At 35.5% G+C, this 18,967-nt stretch overlaps 4 protein-coding genes across 4 annotated transcripts; all 4 read left to right on the top strand.

Annotated features, from left to right (window-relative positions):
- Positions 1–2,919: 2,919 nt before the first annotated feature.
- Positions 2,920–6,723, top strand: LOC105179153 (UDP-glucose 4-epimerase GEPI48). The gene is made up of 9 exons (XM_011102754.3): positions 2,920–3,202; positions 3,689–3,738; positions 4,481–4,616; positions 4,709–4,810; positions 4,961–5,188; positions 5,425–5,503; positions 5,818–5,900; positions 6,053–6,144; positions 6,348–6,723. The coding sequence occupies exons 1-9, from the start codon at positions 3,026–3,028 to the stop codon at positions 6,433–6,435; spliced, it is 1,035 nt and encodes a 344-aa protein (XP_011101056.1). The 5' UTR covers positions 2,920–3,025; the 3' UTR covers positions 6,436–6,723.
- Positions 6,724–7,102: 379 nt separating this feature from the next.
- LOC105155248 (GDSL esterase/lipase At4g10955) lies at positions 7,103–9,852 on the top strand. The gene is made up of 3 exons (XM_088881886.1): positions 7,103–7,351; positions 8,182–8,318; positions 8,687–9,852. The coding sequence occupies exons 2-3, from the start codon at positions 8,218–8,220 to the stop codon at positions 9,660–9,662; spliced, it is 1,077 nt and encodes a 358-aa protein (XP_088738012.1). The 5' UTR covers positions 7,103–7,351; positions 8,182–8,217; the 3' UTR covers positions 9,663–9,852.
- Positions 9,853–11,951: 2,099 nt separating this feature from the next.
- On the top strand, positions 11,952–14,435 carry LOC148787646 (GDSL esterase/lipase At4g10955-like). The gene is made up of 3 exons (XM_088881888.1): positions 11,952–12,158; positions 13,118–13,203; positions 13,368–14,435. Exons 2-3 carry the CDS (start codon positions 13,142–13,144, stop codon positions 14,311–14,313), a joined length of 1,008 nt encoding a protein of 335 aa, XP_088738014.1. The 5' UTR covers positions 11,952–12,158; positions 13,118–13,141; the 3' UTR covers positions 14,314–14,435.
- Positions 14,436–14,652: 217 nt separating this feature from the next.
- LOC148787647 (GDSL esterase/lipase At4g10955-like) lies at positions 14,653–17,308 on the top strand. The gene is made up of 3 exons (XM_088881884.1): positions 14,653–14,809; positions 15,638–15,774; positions 16,143–17,308. Exons 2-3 carry the CDS (start codon positions 15,674–15,676, stop codon positions 17,116–17,118), a joined length of 1,077 nt encoding a protein of 358 aa, XP_088738010.1. The 5' UTR covers positions 14,653–14,809; positions 15,638–15,673; the 3' UTR covers positions 17,119–17,308.
- The last annotated feature ends 1,659 nt before the right edge of the window (positions 17,309–18,967 follow it).

Genomic DNA, 18,967 nt, shown 5'->3' on the forward strand with positions numbered 1-18,967 from the left:
CATCTTAATATAAGTATTTATAATAAAATAATAATTTTATAGTTATTACATACTTAATTATCAATAATTTATAACAAATAAATTAATATTATATATTTTTTATTATTTTTGGTTAATTTGGTACAAAAATCGAACTGGACCGAAATAAGTTCAATTTTTACTAAACCAAATCGAATATTTTATTTGGTAATCAGTTCGCCATTTCGGCGTATCGAAATTTCAGTTAACCAAATTTTTGGTTCGTTTCGTTGACTGAATGGAATATCTCTACGATCTACATTCAAGTGAACAAATCTAAAAAATTTAAGACACTATAACATTATTTATTGTTTAATTCGTTAACCATGTACAATTTGTAAATAATAAATAATTAATTATATAACTATATTATCATGTTGGGTATAATTTTCAATATCTTCATAGGCAATATTGTTTGTTTGAAAACCTGAAGTAATAAAATTAAATTTGAAAGTTTTGTAATATTAAATTTTATTGCTATTAAATATAGATTTGATATTTTCATAGAATTATTTTGTACATGGTATAATAAAAGATATAATATTTAAAAAATTATATCAAAAAATAGTTATTTGTGAATTGGTCTCAATAATTTTAAATTTATTGATAAACTATGAAACAAAATAAAAATAAAAAGAAAGAAATTTAAATTAATTAGCATGATTTGCAAAAAAAAAAAATCAAAAGAAAAAGAAAAAAAAAGGGTCTAGGTTTGACCTTATTCAAAAATTGGAACTTGGTCGGGTTTAGAGATCCATGGATATTGAGTTGGGTTTAATGGAATGGGTAGGGTGTTGATATAAAATAATTTTTTGGGTCCTCTTGAGTTTGGGCTTGAATAGGGTCTTACTCTATCCATTGACAAGGCTATTATAAACATAATAATTTTTTATTTTTCTCAATAAATAATAATGAAAAGTGTGGATAATTAAATTCGAATATTTAGTAAAAATATTTGAATCTAAAAGGGAGGAAAAAAGTGAAAATATTATTATTCTGTAGAAACTGATGGAAGATAAGAATAAAGGGGTGGTGACTGGTGAGAGAGACTTTGCGAATAAATCCTTTGCTGGGGATATATAGCCTTTTTTACCCCCCACACTTTTTTTCTTTTTCTTTTTAGGGATTATTGTACAAGTACATCAGTATCATATTGGGTATTACATCAATTCAATTAAAATATTAATATAATTAAAAATAAAGGATTGATTATATTTATACCCCTTCTGAGAATACAATATTATACTTTTTTTCCTAAAAAATTTTATAATTGCACTTAGATCCCATCTAAAAATCACAGTTTACACCTGACTTTCTGTCGTTTGGATTTGCACAAAAGGTACCGACGTTTGCAAAAGAAAATTACATAAAATTTCTATTTTATCACTTATTTAACGTCTGCATGTAATAATTTCATTCAACCCCTATTCAAAGGGGATCGGATGTAGATGGAGAATTTTCGAGAGGGGTGTAAGTGTAATTTGAAATCTTCTTTGAGAAAAAAATATAATTTTGTATTTTTAGAGAGAGTTTAAGTGTAATTAATTCTAAAATAAATTACAATAAACTTTGATAAAGTGAAACAACATGAGTTAGCAATATATACAACCTTCAAATTTATGACCTCAAATTTGTTTATAAAACCATAACTTTAATAATTAAGTTAAGACATCATTGGTTTTTACCCGTAATTTGAGATTAACATGCACTTGGTTTGGCTGAGTGAATTGAAGGGTAGGGGTAAATTTGGAATTTCAGTATAAGATCTAAAAAACTTATTTTTTCGTGTAGAAAATAATTAATTTAATAATTTTACTAACTTAAGGGATTAAAGTGATAAAATCAAACTCACTAATCATTTTACCCTCCAAAAAATCAAAAGCCAGCCACATTTTTGTCGAAAAATAGTCAGAGGGACAAAATTGAAACAAAAACTAAAATTTAAGGATGCTAAAAATCAAGAAATAAATTTAAGAGACTAAAAAAATTTTAAATAAAAATTTAAAGGACCAAATACAGTATTTAGCCTTTTTATTTTTATGTGGGCTTTCCATTTTTGTAAAAGAAAGAAAAAGTTATAAAGCAAAGACTAAGACGTCGGTCCAATACACAATTTGATGAAAACGAAAAGAACCGATCCCATGTGAAGAAAAACAAAACAAAAATAAAGGGATTCCACCTTTCAAATTTTAAAGGATAAGAAACAAAAAGACAATGGACCAACTTTGGAATATCGGCCAACCACATTTTGTTTTAGGGTAAACTAACAATTATTTTCAGTTAAATTTGACATAATTATAAATATTTTTTTATTATTTTAAAAATTATCAATACCTTTCTAATTTTAATGGTCATTTAACAAGTAGCTCTGTTCTTTAGGTTTTCAATTCACTTTTTGTCGTGAACTGACCAAAATGTTCTTGTGGATTAAGAACTATAATTTTATTTCATTTTATGATTTTTTAATGAACTATTTGGATAAATTTTTATAATTTTTTTCTTTATTCTGTCTGATTTTTTATAATTTTTTTAAAAATGAAGTAAGGGCAAAATCGATAATTTCATACATTATTTAAAAATTATATAATTTCATCAAACATAAAAGGATATTTGTAATTTTTTTAAATAATGAAGGTGTATTCGTAATTATGTTAAACTTGAGGGGAGTTTGTTGTAATTTATTCTTATTTTATTGATAAAATTAAGGTTTGATAAATTAAAAAAATGTGTGGATCTATGTTTATTTTTATAATAGATTTTGTTATTTATTTATTTCATTCGCACGTATTTTTTTAAATTTGAATTATTAATATAATAATGACTCAGTCTTACGACTTAACGATTTTGAGCTAAACTCGTTTATTTTCTTGATGCTCATCATGTGTATATATTTGGCCAGAAGCTGTGATCCAAGCTTTCTCTACGCTGGACGTCCTCGATCACCTCTCACCCCCTACTCCTCGTACTCGGTTCTTGGACATTTGTGAAACGCAGATACGTGCCAACCATGACTATTCTTGTGACAGGGGGAGCCGGCTACATCGGGAGCCACACTGTGCTCCAGTTGCTGATGGGCGGAGACAAGGTTGTGGTGGTGGATAATTTGGATAATTCATCCGAAACTGCCATCAAGAGGGTCCAAGAACTTGCCGGTGAACGTGGCAAAAACCTTACCTTTCATAAGGTTTCATTTTTCAGTTTTCTTTGTTGTTTTCAATCTGGGATGTGTGAATTTTTGGTGTTTTGAGTTATCGGGTTGGTGGCTTGATCTTTAGATGGACTTGGGTGGTTTTTGATCTGTGTAATTTATGGTGTTTCTTGAGGATTTTGGATTTAGACGTTGGGAGATTGGTTTTGTAAAGATGTGATGCTTGTGGCGAGTTCGTTCAATGATCTGCATGTCTTTTTCTTGGAGCAAATCTTTTATCTTCTCACACGATTTGCTTCCTGGTGCTGATTATTGTTATTTATATATTCAGAAACATTTGGCTTGGTTTTTGATATTTGATCTATGAACTTCTTGTTAGGTGCAAAGCTTTAATACTAGAGTGAGATATTGTGTGTTACATTTGCTAAAGAGTTGCATGCTATACTAGGCCTTGTGAGATTGTATGTTCTTCAGTGAGGATACTTTTTAATTTTCATTTCTGTGATTTTTTGTTGATTGCAGATTGATCTCCGCGATAAGCCAGCACTTGAGAAGCTTTTTGCTTCCCAAAAGTAAGTTGTGTACACTTATTGTTGTTTAATTCTTCTTAACCATCACAAAGCAAGTTATTTTCTAGTTTTCATCGGGCAAGAATACTTTATTGTGAAAATTCGATATAAATATCATGGACAAATACTTATTTTCCTCAAAGTTGTGACCACAAGGATCATATCCAGATATTCTCTAGATATCCCCAACTTCCTGGACAAGAAGCAAGATAATTTGGATGACTGATACTTTTTCACCTTGTTTATCTTCAAATTTCTTCTACTTTTCCAAGATGCTGTGTCGGAGAGAAAACTAAGCTTTGTGTTTCTTTTTAACTAAGACATGGTGTCTGATAAACTTTCTTGTAAGTTGTAACTATTTTCCGGCTGCCTTTCTTGTAACTATATATGATCCATTTTTGCAATTTAGACTCTTAAGGTTTCTGAGCAGAGCATAAGCATTGTATGCATGTATCGTCTCCTCCTAATATACTGAGGTTGTATTGGTTATAAGCTATTTTAGTTACGGAGATTGAAATATATAGAAGTCTAGGATTTCTTTTCAGTTATTTCCTTATAGTACATTGAGGATCTACCAACAACCTATTTTTGTCAACAGAGATTTGGATCACCTTGGTCCTCAGTGGAGGAAACAATGCCTTTTATGTTCATAATATTAAAGACAGTTTTTGTACGTATTTTCCCCGTCTGTGGCACTTAAACTTGTTGATATTTACATTTGCTTCCGATGTTGTACTCGATTAAGGTTCAACGCTGTCATTCACTTTGCTGGACTAAAAGCAGTTGGAGAAAGTGTGCAGAAACCCTTGATGTATTATGACAATAACCTTGTTGGTACAATTGTTCTGCTAGAAGTTATGGCTGCCCATGGATGTAAAAATGTACTAGTCTGATTTTTGCTGGTGCTCCATACTTATTTGGTTTTCTATTGCACTCTCTTTCTTAACTGACCTTACTTCATTCTGAACTTTAGCTCGTGTTTTCATCCTCGGCTACTGTGTACGGTTGGCCGAAAAAGGTCCCATGCACAGAGGAGTTTCCCATTGGTGCTACGAATCCTTATGGTCGGACAAAGGTAATGCTATGACTAGCATTTGTTCTCTCTGCCCTGCATGGTTTGGATTAGCATTCATTCTCTCTATCTTGCATGGTTTGTTACTGTTCTTTTGCATGAGTTGCTACTGTTGTGCTATTGGCAAGGTCGGTTAACGATGAAACTTTGCAGCTTTTCATTGAAGAGATGTGCCGTGACCTTTACCAGTCCGACAAAACGTGGAAAATCATTTTGCTGAGGTACTTCAACCCAGTTGGTGCACATCAGAGTGGCTATATTGGTGAAGATCCTCGAGGAATCCCAAACAATCTTATGCCGTTTGTGCAACAAGTAGCTGTTGGAAGGCGAAATGCCCTTACAGTTTTTGGATCTGACTATGGGACCAAGGATGGAACAGGGGTAAGGACCTTGGTCAGCTCTAGTGGGAATTGACATACACAATTTTCAGCAGTTGCGGTCTGTTTTAAAACACTTCTCAATTGTTTAACATTCGAATTTAATCTCAGTTGAACTTCTACCTCAAAAAGCCAAATTACAGCAAGATATTGTGCATGAAAATTTACTCCAGCATACGTTCAATCTTATTACACCCTTTTAGCTTTTACCCCACTCGTGTTTGAATATATTATTTTCAGGTACGTGATTACATCCATGTCGTGGATTTAGCAGATGGCCATCTTGCTGCTTTGGCCAAGCTCTCTGATCCTTCTGTAGGTATGAACTCTAAGTCGGCTATTTCTCTCTGTTTTTTCCGTCAGTTGATGCACATTGGTTTGCATTATTGCGTACTGTTGATATTTGCCATGTGACCTTCTCTGTAAGAAAATCGTTGCTTAATTTACTTGTCGAGAAGTTGATGACTATGACAAGCACCGTGCACACTTTTTAACATAAACCATCTGTAGTGTTCAAACCTGAATACATATAATGGAGGTGTGTGTATGCTTAGCTATGCCTTTGATAATTCACTACCGTTCTTTTCTCAACTTGATTTCGTGTCTGTTAAATTGGATATGTTTAAACTGCAGGCTGCGAGGTGTACAATCTTGGGACAGGGAAAGGTACATCCGTCTTGGAAATGGTATCAGCATTCGAGAAAGCTTCTGGAAAGGTGAGTTCTTGAAATCACATAATACGTAGTTGGAATAAAACTTACCTGTCGTTGCATTAGCACTTGTGGCTATCAAGTAAAGAACACGTTAGATATGATAACCTTAAAATACTTGTGCTATTACAAACTTGAGCTACATTTTGCTGGTTTAGAAAATCCCGTTGGTGATGGCTGCACGACGACCCGGTGATGCTGAGACCGTATATGCTGAAACAGACAAAGCCGAACGGGAGTTGAAGTGGAAGTAAGTGTTGAACTATTTACCTAGCATTTCATTTTATGAAGTCACGTAGTAGAACATAAACAACAGACATGCATTGTTTTGCCTGTCCGGGTTCTCACCAAATCTTGACAAGACTGTTCTCCAATCATTTGTCATGCCATTTTCACAAACTTATTCAAGAATCACAATCCTATGTCTGAAAACATCTTTCGTCGTGTTTGAAGGGCTAAATACGGGGTCGATGAGATGTGCCGAGACCAATGGAACTGGGCTAGCAAGAACCCCTACGGTTACGAGGCTCCCACCAAGTGATGTTGGAGCCGAAGGGCGTTGACGTTGAGCCGGAATCCACCATGGTTTTAGCTCTTTTAATAGGAATTCTGGGAATGTTGTATGCATCCCTTCCCCTTTAAGTTTGTTAAACAAGAAAAATAAATGCCAAGACGATTAGGCGTTGTAATCTTGCTTTTCCGGTATAGTTCGTAGCTTCTTTGTTCAGAAAATATAGTATAGCTTCAAACAATTCCGACACTTTCTGGTTAGTCCATTTATACCAATAAAGGATTGTTTTGCCCATGTGGGCTTTTCTTTTTTTCTCTATTTAGAGTCCAAAATGCAATATTGCACTTATATATTGGACAGATAATATATGGTTGAAAGTGAAACAAACAATGAACATAAGTAAAAATGTATGATAAACATGATAGTACATTGACGATTAAAAGATGAATCATTTGAAATAAATAAATAATTATATGGGTATAATTATTTAAAGGTATATTTGGTATTTTAAAGTTTACCGCTGCTGTATTTCAAACATCCAATTGTAATTAAGGAGTGAATTTTTTTCTATACTAGCCGTCTTGATACGCTATTTCAATAATTTCATATTATTGTTCTGGTAGAGCTTTCTCTCAGTCGAGATTTTCTTCCGTACATTTTTCAATTTATATATTCACAATGAACATTATAAATACAAATAAATTAATTGTTATATCAGTTATGTATTAGTAATTATGCCTGCATATTATGTATGTCATTCTACTTGATCTCGGTGCGATTGTGACGGTACGACGTCGTTTTCACCGCTGAGGGGCCACTTAAATTAGCTCGGATCTAAAGCTGGTGCGTACAGTACAACGGCAGGGAAGAGCTTCAAATCCCAAGTCTCGACCCTCTTCTCTGAAGATCAAAGCATCTCTTCTTCCCTCAGCTGCAAAGTTAACAGGTTCTCTCTTTACCTGTTTTCCCTCTACAAGTTCATAGGTTCCAATGGTGGCCTGTTTCTTTCTGCCTAAACCTTTATACAACTTTGCTTTTGCTTTCATTTTTTTTTTTTGGGGGGGGGGGGGGGGTTCTGTGAATCTGATTGACGGAAATCTTGAATGTTGTGTTTCTTAGTGTTCGATCTTTTGGTTTCGCGTGCATGAAATGTGTGTTTACAGGCGTTTGTTTAGTATTTGAGATATCCTTTGTGCTGAATTTTTATTGGCTTGGTAGTTGGGACTGAAGCATTTCAGGTTATACTGTTCGAATTCTGACCGAAATACTCATGGAATTTACTTATGGCAATAAAAGAGAACGACGAAAATGTTGGATGCCAAATTGAGTTAAGTAATGGAGGGTTGTATTGTTTGAGCAAGAATATTGTTTATTAGCTACTGAGATACCAAACCCAGTGCTAAAGCAAGTGATTGGAAGCCTTGGAAGTTGCTGAATACTTGCCAAGTTGGCTTTACTGAGAGGTTACGAACGGGTGAGAATGTGTACTGATGCAGTTGAAAATTCTCCAAAACACGGTTGAAACACAATACAACAATGAAATTCGTCGAAAGCTCATAAGTAATCTTGGCATTTTGGCTTGAGCAAATTGTTTCACATCAACATTGATTTCAGAGTTCAATTTGCATGTCTCTCTTATGATTGACTCGTGATTGACTCGGTTTATGACTGTTATTTGCTCATGTATGCTGAAGTAGAATGCTTTTCTTTGCGATTGTGCATATATATAAGTATATCCTTAATGGGTGTTTACTGTTATTTGTGAACATTTTGTAGATTCAAGGATAAAGAATATAATCATCATAACAAATCATGGCATCAGAAAGTGAAAACCTTGACCTTTCAGTACCTGTGGCATCAGAAAGGGAAATATTTGGCCTTTCAGGACCTTTGCACTTGACAACAGTTGACTGGTAAGACCTTACACTATGAGGATAATGATGCTTAGGTCTGCCAAGGTTGCGGATCAAATGATCCTTGTCATGGGTGGTAGTTGGTTTTAATGATCTTGATTGTGATTGTGAATAGGTTAGCAACTATTTTAAAGCAATGTGGGGGTTCTTTCTGAGAGAAATATGTCTATAATTAGTTGAATTGGTCTAAACTGTCTTTCTGTAAGCTTAAATGAGGTTGTCCACTGATTAATATGCAATGGCAGTCTGAAGGGACTAAAATATAGACTTGATCTTTTACATTAATCTTTAACTCTTGCATTTACAACACAACTTTGCAGTTGAATCGCCACAATTAAAATCCATGATTCTTGTACCATTATTTGCAGGACAAATCCCAATCACCGAAGGTCTGTTGCAGCTAGTTTGGTCCAGGGTGTATACATATTGGAACGAGATCGCCAGGAAAAACGAGAAGGGAACCGACCTCTTGCTCCTCCTTGGTGGGAAGCGTTCCATTTTCAGTTGTACAGGTTGCTTATCGATGATGCTGATTCCTGTGTGTTTGGTGCTATGTACCAACTCACCTCTGTGCCGTCAGACAGCAACCATTCAGCCGATCAAGCCCCACGCTATGTCATTGCTTTTCGAGGCACCATAACCAAAGGAGATGCATTTTCACGAGACGTTGAAATGGACATCCACATCATAAAAAATGGGCTTCACCAGACGTCTCGTTTTGAAACTGCGATACAAGCTGTGAGACATGTAGTTGCAACATTTGGTAGTTCCAATGTCTGGTTAGCGGGTCATTCCCTCGGGGCCGCCATGGCAATGCTTGCAGGCAAGAATATGGCAAAGACTGGTGTATTTCTTGAGGCCTTCTTGTTTAATCCACCGTTTTTTTCTGCCCCAATCGAGAGAATAAAGGATAAGAAAGTAAAGCATGGCATTCGATTTGCCGGCAGCGTGATAACTGCTGGGCTTGCCCTCGCGATGAAGCAAAACCATCAAGCAAACCGGTCAGGAGGTGCTTTTGTTGCCTTGTCTGCATGGTTGCCGTGTCTATTTGTGAATCGAGCTGACCACATCTGCTCAGAGTATATTGGGTACTTTGAACACAGAAAACGGATGGAGGAGATCGGAGCAGGAGCTGTGGAGAGGCTGGCCACCCAACACTCAATTGGAGGTCTTCTGTTGAATGCAATGGGCAAGCCTTCAGAAGAGCCACTGCATCTAATTCCATCAGCAAGCCTAACAGTGAACCTCACACCGGTACGAGACTTCAAAGAAGCTCATGGTATCCATCAGTGGTGGAGACCTGATCTGCTCTTGGAATCCAACATTTATAACTATAGGGGATAGATTTCTTTCATTTCTAAATTTTTTGATTGACTTCTTCCTGTTTGGTTTGTTGGGGAATGAACTGCTTAAGGGAGCATAAAGATTGACCATCAATGCATGTCTGAGCATTTTCTACCCCCCAAAAGTCAACATAAAGATTTCATAAGAAATATATCATTGCTTTGGATGAGGCCCTAGGGAACATCATCAACTTCTGCGATAGCTCTAGCAGTTGCTCTGAAGCATATGGGTCGTTGGATGACATTGATCCCACCGTATAGGATTTGAAGCATTTGCACAAGTCATATCAGAAGTGATACCCTTAAAAAATGATAAGCCCACATGGCCCAAGAAGAAAGAAGCCCAACGGGTGAGGCTCTATGGGCCGCCCAGTCCCAAGGATCTCCGTTGGGCAGAAGGCCCTGCCGAGGAGTTAGGCTTGGGCCCAGAGATCTCAACAGCCTTCCCACATTGCGGCTGACCTATCTACAAGGGGGCTCGATGGACACGTGGCAAGAAACCCCTCGTAGATAGGTTATGTGAGGTCGGGTCGAACATTGAGTCGTTGAGGATTGAAAGTACATCGTTCAATTCGAATTTTTTCATTTTTAATTTATACTCAGCAATTGAAGCACATCTCATGCGTGTAAATAATTAATTTTTTTATTATAATTTATTTAATTAAATGAAAAATAAAAATTATTGCTAAAAATGAGTTAACTTTAAATGTATGAATAAAAAAATTATTAATAAAATGAAAGAATAATTATTTGTAAAAGAAATACATATAAGTAAGGGCGTTTTAGATGATCCACTTTTGATCAACCATAGTAGTTACTCTATGATCTCTCTTGATAATTAGTAAAAATATTTTGTTATATATATAAAATTTATATTACATAAAATTGAAAGAATATTTTGTTGGTATATTATATACTAAGTGAAATATAAAGTAATATGTTACTCCCAAAAAAAAAAAATCAAAACCTTTCTTTCGTTTATAGAGAATCCTTGGTTGAGTTTTCTACACAAAATAAATGACCATATTGACCCTAGAATTTGGGGGAATCTTCGAAAAATCTTCCCCATTCTCACTGCTCAATCCCACCATAATTGCCAAGAAAATTTTCTTCCCCAGCAATTATTTTCCACCACAATTTTTTTATAAGAAAATTACTAATATTTTCCTTCCCCCTAACTCCTAAATCTGAAAAGGTAGAGAAAAATTATGATTTTATAAAAATTTGATTGAGAGGAAAATATTTTATTATGAAGAATAATTACCATAACATGTAAACCAAGACTTTTTGTAGGGGGAGTAAGTATAATTTTAAAATTTTTCTGGGTGAAAGTGTATTTATTATTTTTGAGGGGGTCTAAGTACAAAAAATATATAATACTAATGATATTGTAATGAAAAAAATATTTAATATGTTATTATAAAACAATTAAATGTTATATGAATGATCAAATTACAAAAAAATGAAATTAGAAAAATTACAAATTTATATTATTCTTTTTTTAAAAAAATCAGGCAAACTCTCCTCCAAGCAACCAATGCGGCAAAGCCCACCAAATCTGACTATGAGGAACATTTAATCGAAGATTTAAGAGGGGGTAATTGCAATTTGCCCCCAGAAATATTGGAAAAGGGCAAAACATCCCTGGAAAAAAAAGAAAAAGTCAAAGAACCTCCCTTACATTAGCTCACTGCTATTGGTGGAGGAAGTGCAAGGAATTAATGTCTTGAAAAATACTAGAGAAAGAGCAATTGCAAGAAAGCAACATCAACCCATAACGTATCGAAATTTGCTTTTTCAATATATTACCTCAATTTAAGAGCTCAACTACCAGCACTGCCCCAGCCATGTTTACATGCTGCCCGGACTTAATGCCAGTCTTTTCAATCCACCAATACGAGGTAAACAATAAATTCTGAGGAATTGGACTCAATATCCTAACTCTCCACTGTCACATCAATAAGCTCAACTTTAATAGTAATTTTTTAAATTTCACCTCATTCCTATCATTATTCACTCTGAATTTGATTTCCTCTGAAATCAACTTCTACTTTTAATCTAAGACGAATTCATAGATTAAATGGCAAAGAAGAAATCATGTAGTGTTATACCACATTGTAAGATTGAGGGATCCAATTGAGTTTTGAAAAGTATATAAAGAGGTGGGGTTGTAAACTTGTAACAAATCGAATTTTTTTGAAAAAGTTTTTGTTATATTAAAGTCAAAACTCACACCATTTGAAGTATTCACTAGAAACTAGGGTGGACTTGCCTATTTTTCACTTGGCGTGATACAGACGCATTATTCATACGATATTTTCATCGAAATATTTGAAATATTAAATCTTTTATTTTCATACATTTTATCAAAATATTGGCTCCGCCTATTAATATTTCCAACAAAAAAGAAAAACAAGCCCATCTCTCTCTCTCTCTCTAGATTAAAGGTTTCTCTCTCTTCTCCCCCGGCACCGGCACCGGCACCGGAAGCTAACAGGTTCTCTGTTTTCCCTCTACAAGTTGTATTATTATGAATCTGGTTGAATGCCTTGTGCAAGTGCTGAATCGGCCGGTTTTTATTAGCTTGGACCGAATCATTTTCGATCATGGTTTAAATTTTTCATACATTTTCATCGAAATTATGAAAACGTTTTCATTTTTTATTGATGGGAAAAAAAAAACATGATAATTTAAAAAATATCTAGTTTCTTCAAAATACTACAATTTTTCTCAATTTTCATACGAAATCTTTAAGTTTCCTAGGAAACTATTTAGTGTTCCTAACTTTTTTGTGAAATTTATTTCATACTTTTAGGTATAAATATATAAATTTTTGTGTCAGGCATAAATATTTCACTTAATGATAATTGAATTAATATTAAAGTAAATTAGTAATGTTATATGCATGTATATTAATGTACTAATGAAGATATCTAACAACACATAGTTAGAATAAATACTATACGATTATTTAGTTTCCATAAAAACTACATCAAATAACAATTCCGAATACATTATTAATTGCATAAAAAAAGTTATATTTGTTGGCATAAATGATACAATATTAAACTAGATATGCTTGAATTAAAAAGAGAAAAAATAATTTTTTAAAAGAAAATTATGACTATTATGTATGTTTTTTTGTTACGAAATTTTATATATATTAATTGAGTTTACTAATCTAAAGTTTGTTTTTGTTTTATAAACTATTAAGTTAAACTTTAATTAATTTCATCAAAAAGTTAAATAAGGTTATAAATGTAATTTTATATTTAAAAATAATAAAGAAAAAGCGTGTGAACTATACAAAACCGCATGAGAGGTAAATTGCTTTATTTTGAAAAAGATAAAGAGATCAATTTTTTTTTTTTTTTTATAGAAGATAATTTTATTTATTTACAATATCATATATGGATAAATTCCATTAAGCCCATCTTATTTGTGAACATTTTGTAGATTCAAGATAACAAATTAATCATCATGCCTGAAGAGGAGGATACATTTGGCCTTTCAGGACCTGTGCACTTGACAACAGTTGATTGGTAAGACTGAGGATTTATGATGTTTCTAGTTCCACTAATTAAGGTTGTAGTTGGTCTTAATGGTCTTGATTGTATAAATTTGTCTACAGACCGTCTGAATTTCTGTATGTAATTTTGGTACTGTAAGTTAGAAAGATGGACGATTCTTGTCCCATTATTTGCAGGACGAACCCCAATCACCAAAGGTCTGTTGCAGCAAGTTTGGTGAAGGGCGTATACGTATGGCAACGAGATTTCAAGAGAATACGAAAAGGGGGCCGAGCTCTTGCTCCTCCTTGGTGGGAAGCATTCCATTTTCAGCTGCATAAGCTCCTTATCGACAAAGACGATTCCTCGGTGTTTGGTGCCATATACCAACTCACCTCTGTCCCATCAGCCGATCAAGCCCCACGCTATGTCATTGCATTTCGAGGCACCATCCCGAAATGGGACACATTTAAACGAGACCTTAAACTGAACATCCGCATCATCACAAACCGGCTTGACCATACACCTCGTGCAGAAGCAGCGTTACAAGCCGTACGAGATGTAGTTGCGACATACGGTAGTTCCAACGTCTGGTTAGCAGGTCATTCCCAAGGTGCCGCAATGGGAATGCTTGCCGGGAAGCACATGGCAAAGACTGGTGTTTTTCTTGAGGCCTTCTTGTTTAATCCGCCGTTCGTTTCACCCCCAATAGGGAGAGTAAAGGGGCACGGGATTCGACTTTTACGCAGTGTGATAACTGCAGGGCTTCTCAAAATGAAGCATCATCAACCAGGAAGTAGTTTTCCTGCCTTGTCTGCATGGCAGCCGCGCCTATTTGTGAATAGAGCTGACTTCATCTGCGCAGAGTATATTGGCTACTTTGAACACAGAGAATGGATGGAGAAGATCGGAGCAGGAGAGATCGAGAGGCTGGCCTCGCAACGCTCAGTCGGAGGACTTGTGGTGCATGCAATAGCTTCAAAAATGGGCAAGCCGTCGTCGGAAGAGCCATTGCATCTAATTCCATCAGCATCCCTAATTGTGAACCTCTCACCAGTACGACGCCGCGATGCTCATGGTATCAAACAGTGGTGGGGACCTAATCTGCTCTTGGAATCCATGGTATACAATTACAGTGACTAGCTTTGATGCATCCACACTTGAATTTTTAATAAGTTTAGCGGTACTATATTTGGTATTTTAAAGTTTACCGCTGCTGTATTTCAAACATCCAATTGTAATTAAGGAGTGAATTTTTTTCTATACTAGCCGTCTTGATACGCTATTTCAATAATTTCATATTATTGTTCTGGTAGAGCTTTCTCTCAGTCGAGATTTTCTTCCGTACATTTTTCAATTTATATATTCACAATGAACATTATAAATACAAATAAATTAATTGTTATATCAGTTATGTATTAGTAATTATGCCTGCATATTATGTATGTCATTCTACTTGATCTCGGTGCGATTGTGACGGTACGACGTCGTTTTCACCGCTGAGGGGCCACTTAAATTAGCTCGGATCTAAAGCTGGTGCGTACAGTACAACGGCAGGGAAGAGCTTCAAATCCCAAGTCTCGACCCTCTTCTCTGAAGATCAAAGCATCTCTTCTTCCCTCAGCTGCAAAGTTAACAGGTTCTCTCTTTACCTGTTTTCCCTCTACAAGTTCATAGGTTCCAATGGTGGCCTGTTTCTTTCTGCCTAAACCTTTATACAACTTTGCTTTTGCTTTCATTTTTTTTTTTTTGGGGGGGGGGGGGTTCTGTGAATCTGATTGACGGAAATCTTGAATGTTGTGTTTCTTAGTGTTCGATCTTTTGGTTTCGCGTGCATGAAATGTGTGTTTACAGGTGTTTGTTTAGTATTTGAGATATCCTTTGTGCTGAATTTTTATTGGCTTGGTAGTTGGGACTGAAGCATTTCAGGTTATACTGTTCGAATTCTGACCGAAATACTCATGGAATTTACTTATGGCAATAAAAGAGAACGACGAAAATGTTGGATGCCAAATTGAGTTAAGTAATGGAGGGATGTATTGTTTGAGCAAGAATATTGTTTATTAGCTACTGAGATACCAAACCCAGTGCTAAAGCAAGTGATTGGAAGCCTTGGAAGTTGCTGAATACTTGCCAAGTTGGCTTTACTGAGAGGTTACGAACGGGTGAGAATGTGTACTGATGCAGTTGAAAATTCTCCAAAACACGGTTGAAACACAATACAACAATGAAATTCGTCGAAAGCTCATAAGTAATCTTGGCATTTTGGCTTGAGCAAATTGTTTCACATCAACATTGATTTCAGAGTTCAATTTGCATGTCTCTCTTATGATTGACTCGTGATTGACTCGGTTTATGACTGTTATTTGCTCATGTATGCTGAAGTAGAATGCTTTTCTTTGCGATTGTGCATATATATAAGTATATCCTTAATGGGTGTTTACTGTTATTTGTGAACATTTTGTAGATTCAAGGATAAAGAATATAATCATCATAACAAATCATGGCATCAGAAAGTGAAAACCTTGACCTTTCAGTACCTGTGGCATCAGAAAGGGAAATATTTGGCCTTTCAGGACCTTTGCACTTGACAACAGTTGACTGGTAAGACCTTACACTATGAGGATAATGATGCTTAGGTCTGCCAAGGTTGCGGATCAAATGATCCTTGTCATGGGTGGTAGTTGGTTTTAATGATCTTGATTGTGATTGTGAATAGGTTAGCAACTATTTTAAAGCAATGTGGGGGTTCTTTCTGAGAGAAATATGTCTATAATTAGTTGAATTGGTCTAAACTGTCTTTCTGTAAGCTTAAATGAGGTTGTCCACTGATTAATATGCAATGGCAGTCTGAAGGGACTAAAATATAGACTTGATCTTTTACATTAATCTTTAACTCTTGCATTTACAACACAACTTTGCAGTTGAATCGCCACAATTAAAATCCATGATTCTTGTACCATTATTTGCAGGACAAATCCCAATCACCGAAGGTCTGTTGCAGCTAGTTTGGTCCAGGGTGTATACATATTGGAACGAGATCGCCAGGAAAAACGAGAAGGGAACCGACCTCTTGCTCCTCCTTGGTGGGAAGCGTTCCATTTTCAGTTGTACAGGTTGCTTATCGATGATGCTGATTCCTGTGTGTTTGGTGCTATGTACCAACTCACCTCTGTGCCGTCAGACAGCAACCATTCAGCCGATCAAGCCCCACGCTATGTCATTGCTTTTCGAGGCACCATAACCAAAGGAGATGCATTTTCACGAGACGTTGAAATGGACATCCACATCATAAAAAATGGGCTTCACCAGACGTCTCGTTTTGAAACTGCGATACAAGCTGTGAGACATGTAGTTGCAACATTTGGTAGTTCCAATGTCTGGTTAGCGGGTCATTCCCTCGGGGCCGCCATGGCAATGCTTGCAGGCAAGAATATGGCAAAGACTGGTGTATTTCTTGAGGCCTTCTTGTTTAATCCACCGTTTTTTTCTGCCCCAATCGAGAGAATAAAGGATAAGAAAGTAAAGCATGGCATTCGATTTGCCGGCAGCGTGATAACTGCTGGGCTTGCCCTCGCGATGAAGCAAAACCATCAAGCAAACCGGTCAGGAGGTGCTTTTGTTGCCTTGTCTGCATGGTTGCCGTGTCTATTTGTGAATCGAGCTGACCACATCTGCTCAGAGTATATTGGGTACTTTGAACACAGAAAACGGATGGAGGAGATCGGAGCAGGAGCTGTGGAGAGGCTGGCCACCCAACACTCAATTGGAGGTCTTCTGTTGAATGCAATGGGCAAGCCTTCAGAAGAGCCACTGCATCTAATTCCATCAGCAAGCCTAACAGTGAACCTCACACCGGTACGAGACTTCAAAGAAGCTCATGGTATCCATCAGTGGTGGAGACCTGATCTGCTCTTGGAATCCAACATTTATAACTATAGGGGATAGATTTCTTTCATTTCTAAATTTTTTGATTGACTTCTTCCTGTTTGGTTTGTTGGGGAATGAACTGCTTAAGGGAGCATAAAGATTGACCATCAATGCATGTCTGAGCATTTTCTACCCCCCAAAAGTCAACATAAAGATTTCATAAGAAATATATCATTGCTTTGGATGAGGCCCTAGGGAACATCATCAACTTCTGCGATAGCTCTAGCAGTTGCTCTGAAGCATATGGGTCGTTGGATGACATTGATCCCACCGTATAGGATTTGAAGCATTTGCACAAGTCATATCAGAAGTGATACCCTTAAAAAATGATAAGCCCACATGGCCCAAGAAGAAAGAAGCCCAACGGGTGAGGCTCTATGGGCCGCCCAGTCCCAAGGATCTCCGTTGGGCAGAAGGCCCTGCCGAGGAGTTAGGCTTGGGCCCAGAGATCTCAACAGCCTTCCCACATTGCGGCTGACCTATCTACAAGGGGGCTCGATGGACACGTGGCAAGAAACCCCTCGTAGATAGGTTATGTGAGGTCGGGTCGAACATTGAGTCGTTGAGGATTGAAAGTACATCGTTCAATTCGAATTTTTTCATTTTTAATTTATACTCAGCAATTGAAGCACATCTCATGCGTGTAAATAATTAATTTTTTTATTATAATTTATTTAATTAAATGAAAAATAAAAATTATTGCTAAAAATGAGTTAACTTTAAATGTATGAATAAAAAAATTATTAATAAAATGAAAGAATAATTATTTGTAAAAGAAATACATATAAGTAAGGGCGTTTTAGATGATCCACTTTTGATCAACCATAGTAGTTACTCTATGATCTCTCTTGATAATTAGTAAAAATATTTTGTTATATATATAAAATTTATATTACATAAAATTGAAAGAATATTTTGTTGGTATATTATATACTAAGTGAAATATAAAGTAATATGTTACTCCCAAAAAAAAAAAATCAAAACCTTTCTTTCGTTTATAGAGAATCCTTGGTTGAGTTTTCTACACAAAATAAATGACCATATTGACCCTAGAATTTGGGGGAATCTTCGAAAAATCTTCCCCATTCTCACTGCTCAATCCCACCATAATTGCCAAGAAAATTTTCTTCCCCAGCAATTATTTTCCACCACAATTTTTTTATAAGAAAATTACTAATATTTTCCTTCCCCCTAACTCCTAAATCTGAAAAGGTAGAGAAAAATTATGATTTTATAAAAATTTGATTGAGAGGAAAATATTTTATTATGAAGAATAATTACCATAACATGTAAACCAAGACTTTTTGTAGGGGGAGTAAGTATAATTTTAAAATTTTTCTGGGTGAAAGTGTATTTATTATTTTTGAGGGGGTCTAAGTACAAAAAATATATAATACTAATGATATTGTAATGAAAAAAATATTTAATATGTTATTATAAAACAATTAAATGTTATATGAATGATCAAATTACAAAAAAATGAAATTAGAAAAATTACAAATTTATATTATTCTTTTTTTAAAAAAATCAGGCAAACTCTCCTCCAAGCAACCAATGCGGCAAAGCCCACCAAATCTGACTATGAGGAACATTTAATCGAAGATTTAAGAGGGGGTAATTGCAATTTGCCCCCAGAAATATTGGAAAAGGGCAAAACATCCCTGGAAAAAAAAGAAAAAGTCAAAGAACCTCCCTTACATTAGCTCACTGCTATTGGTGGAGGAAGTGCAAGGAATTAATGTCTTGAAAAATACTAGAGAAAGAGCAATTGCAAGAAAGCAACATCAACCCATAACGTATCGAAATTTGCTTTTTCAATATATTACCTCAATTTAAGAGCTCAACTACCAGCACTGCCCCAGCCATG

Source organism: Sesamum indicum, linkage group LG6 (genome assembly GCF_026168435.1).
Source record: "Sesamum indicum cultivar Baizhima isolate 11 linkage group LG6, ASM2616843v1, whole genome shotgun sequence".
Lineage (NCBI taxonomy): Eukaryota > Viridiplantae > Streptophyta > Magnoliopsida > Lamiales > Pedaliaceae > Sesamum > Sesamum indicum.

What these genes read in the sequence shown, in the direction of transcription:
- LOC105179153 (XM_011102754.3), top strand. Translation starts at nt 3,026, where the DNA reads ATGACTATTCTTGTGACAGGGGGAGCCGGCTACATCGGGAGCCACACT. An exon ending in AAAACCTTACCTTTCATAAG is followed by an intron (nt 3,203 to 3,688) that starts GTTTCATTTTTC and finishes TGTTGATTGCAG; the next exon opens with ATTGATCTCCGCGATAAGCC. An exon ending in TCGAGAAAGCTTCTGGAAAG is followed by an intron (nt 5,901 to 6,052) that starts GTGAGTTCTTGA and finishes TTGCTGGTTTAG; the next exon opens with AAAATCCCGTTGGTGATGGC.
- LOC105155248 (XM_088881886.1), top strand. Translation starts at nt 8,218, where the DNA reads ATGGCATCAGAAAGTGAAAACCTTGACCTTTCAGTACCTGTGGCATCA. An exon ending in CACTTGACAACAGTTGACTG is followed by an intron (nt 8,319 to 8,686) that starts GTAAGACCTTAC and finishes CATTATTTGCAG; the next exon opens with GACAAATCCCAATCACCGAA.
- LOC148787646 (XM_088881888.1), top strand. Translation starts at nt 13,142, where the DNA reads ATGCCTGAAGAGGAGGATACATTTGGCCTTTCAGGACCTGTGCACTTG. An exon ending in CACTTGACAACAGTTGATTG is followed by an intron (nt 13,204 to 13,367) that starts GTAAGACTGAGG and finishes CATTATTTGCAG; the next exon opens with GACGAACCCCAATCACCAAA.
- LOC148787647 (XM_088881884.1), top strand. Translation starts at nt 15,674, where the DNA reads ATGGCATCAGAAAGTGAAAACCTTGACCTTTCAGTACCTGTGGCATCA. An exon ending in CACTTGACAACAGTTGACTG is followed by an intron (nt 15,775 to 16,142) that starts GTAAGACCTTAC and finishes CATTATTTGCAG; the next exon opens with GACAAATCCCAATCACCGAA.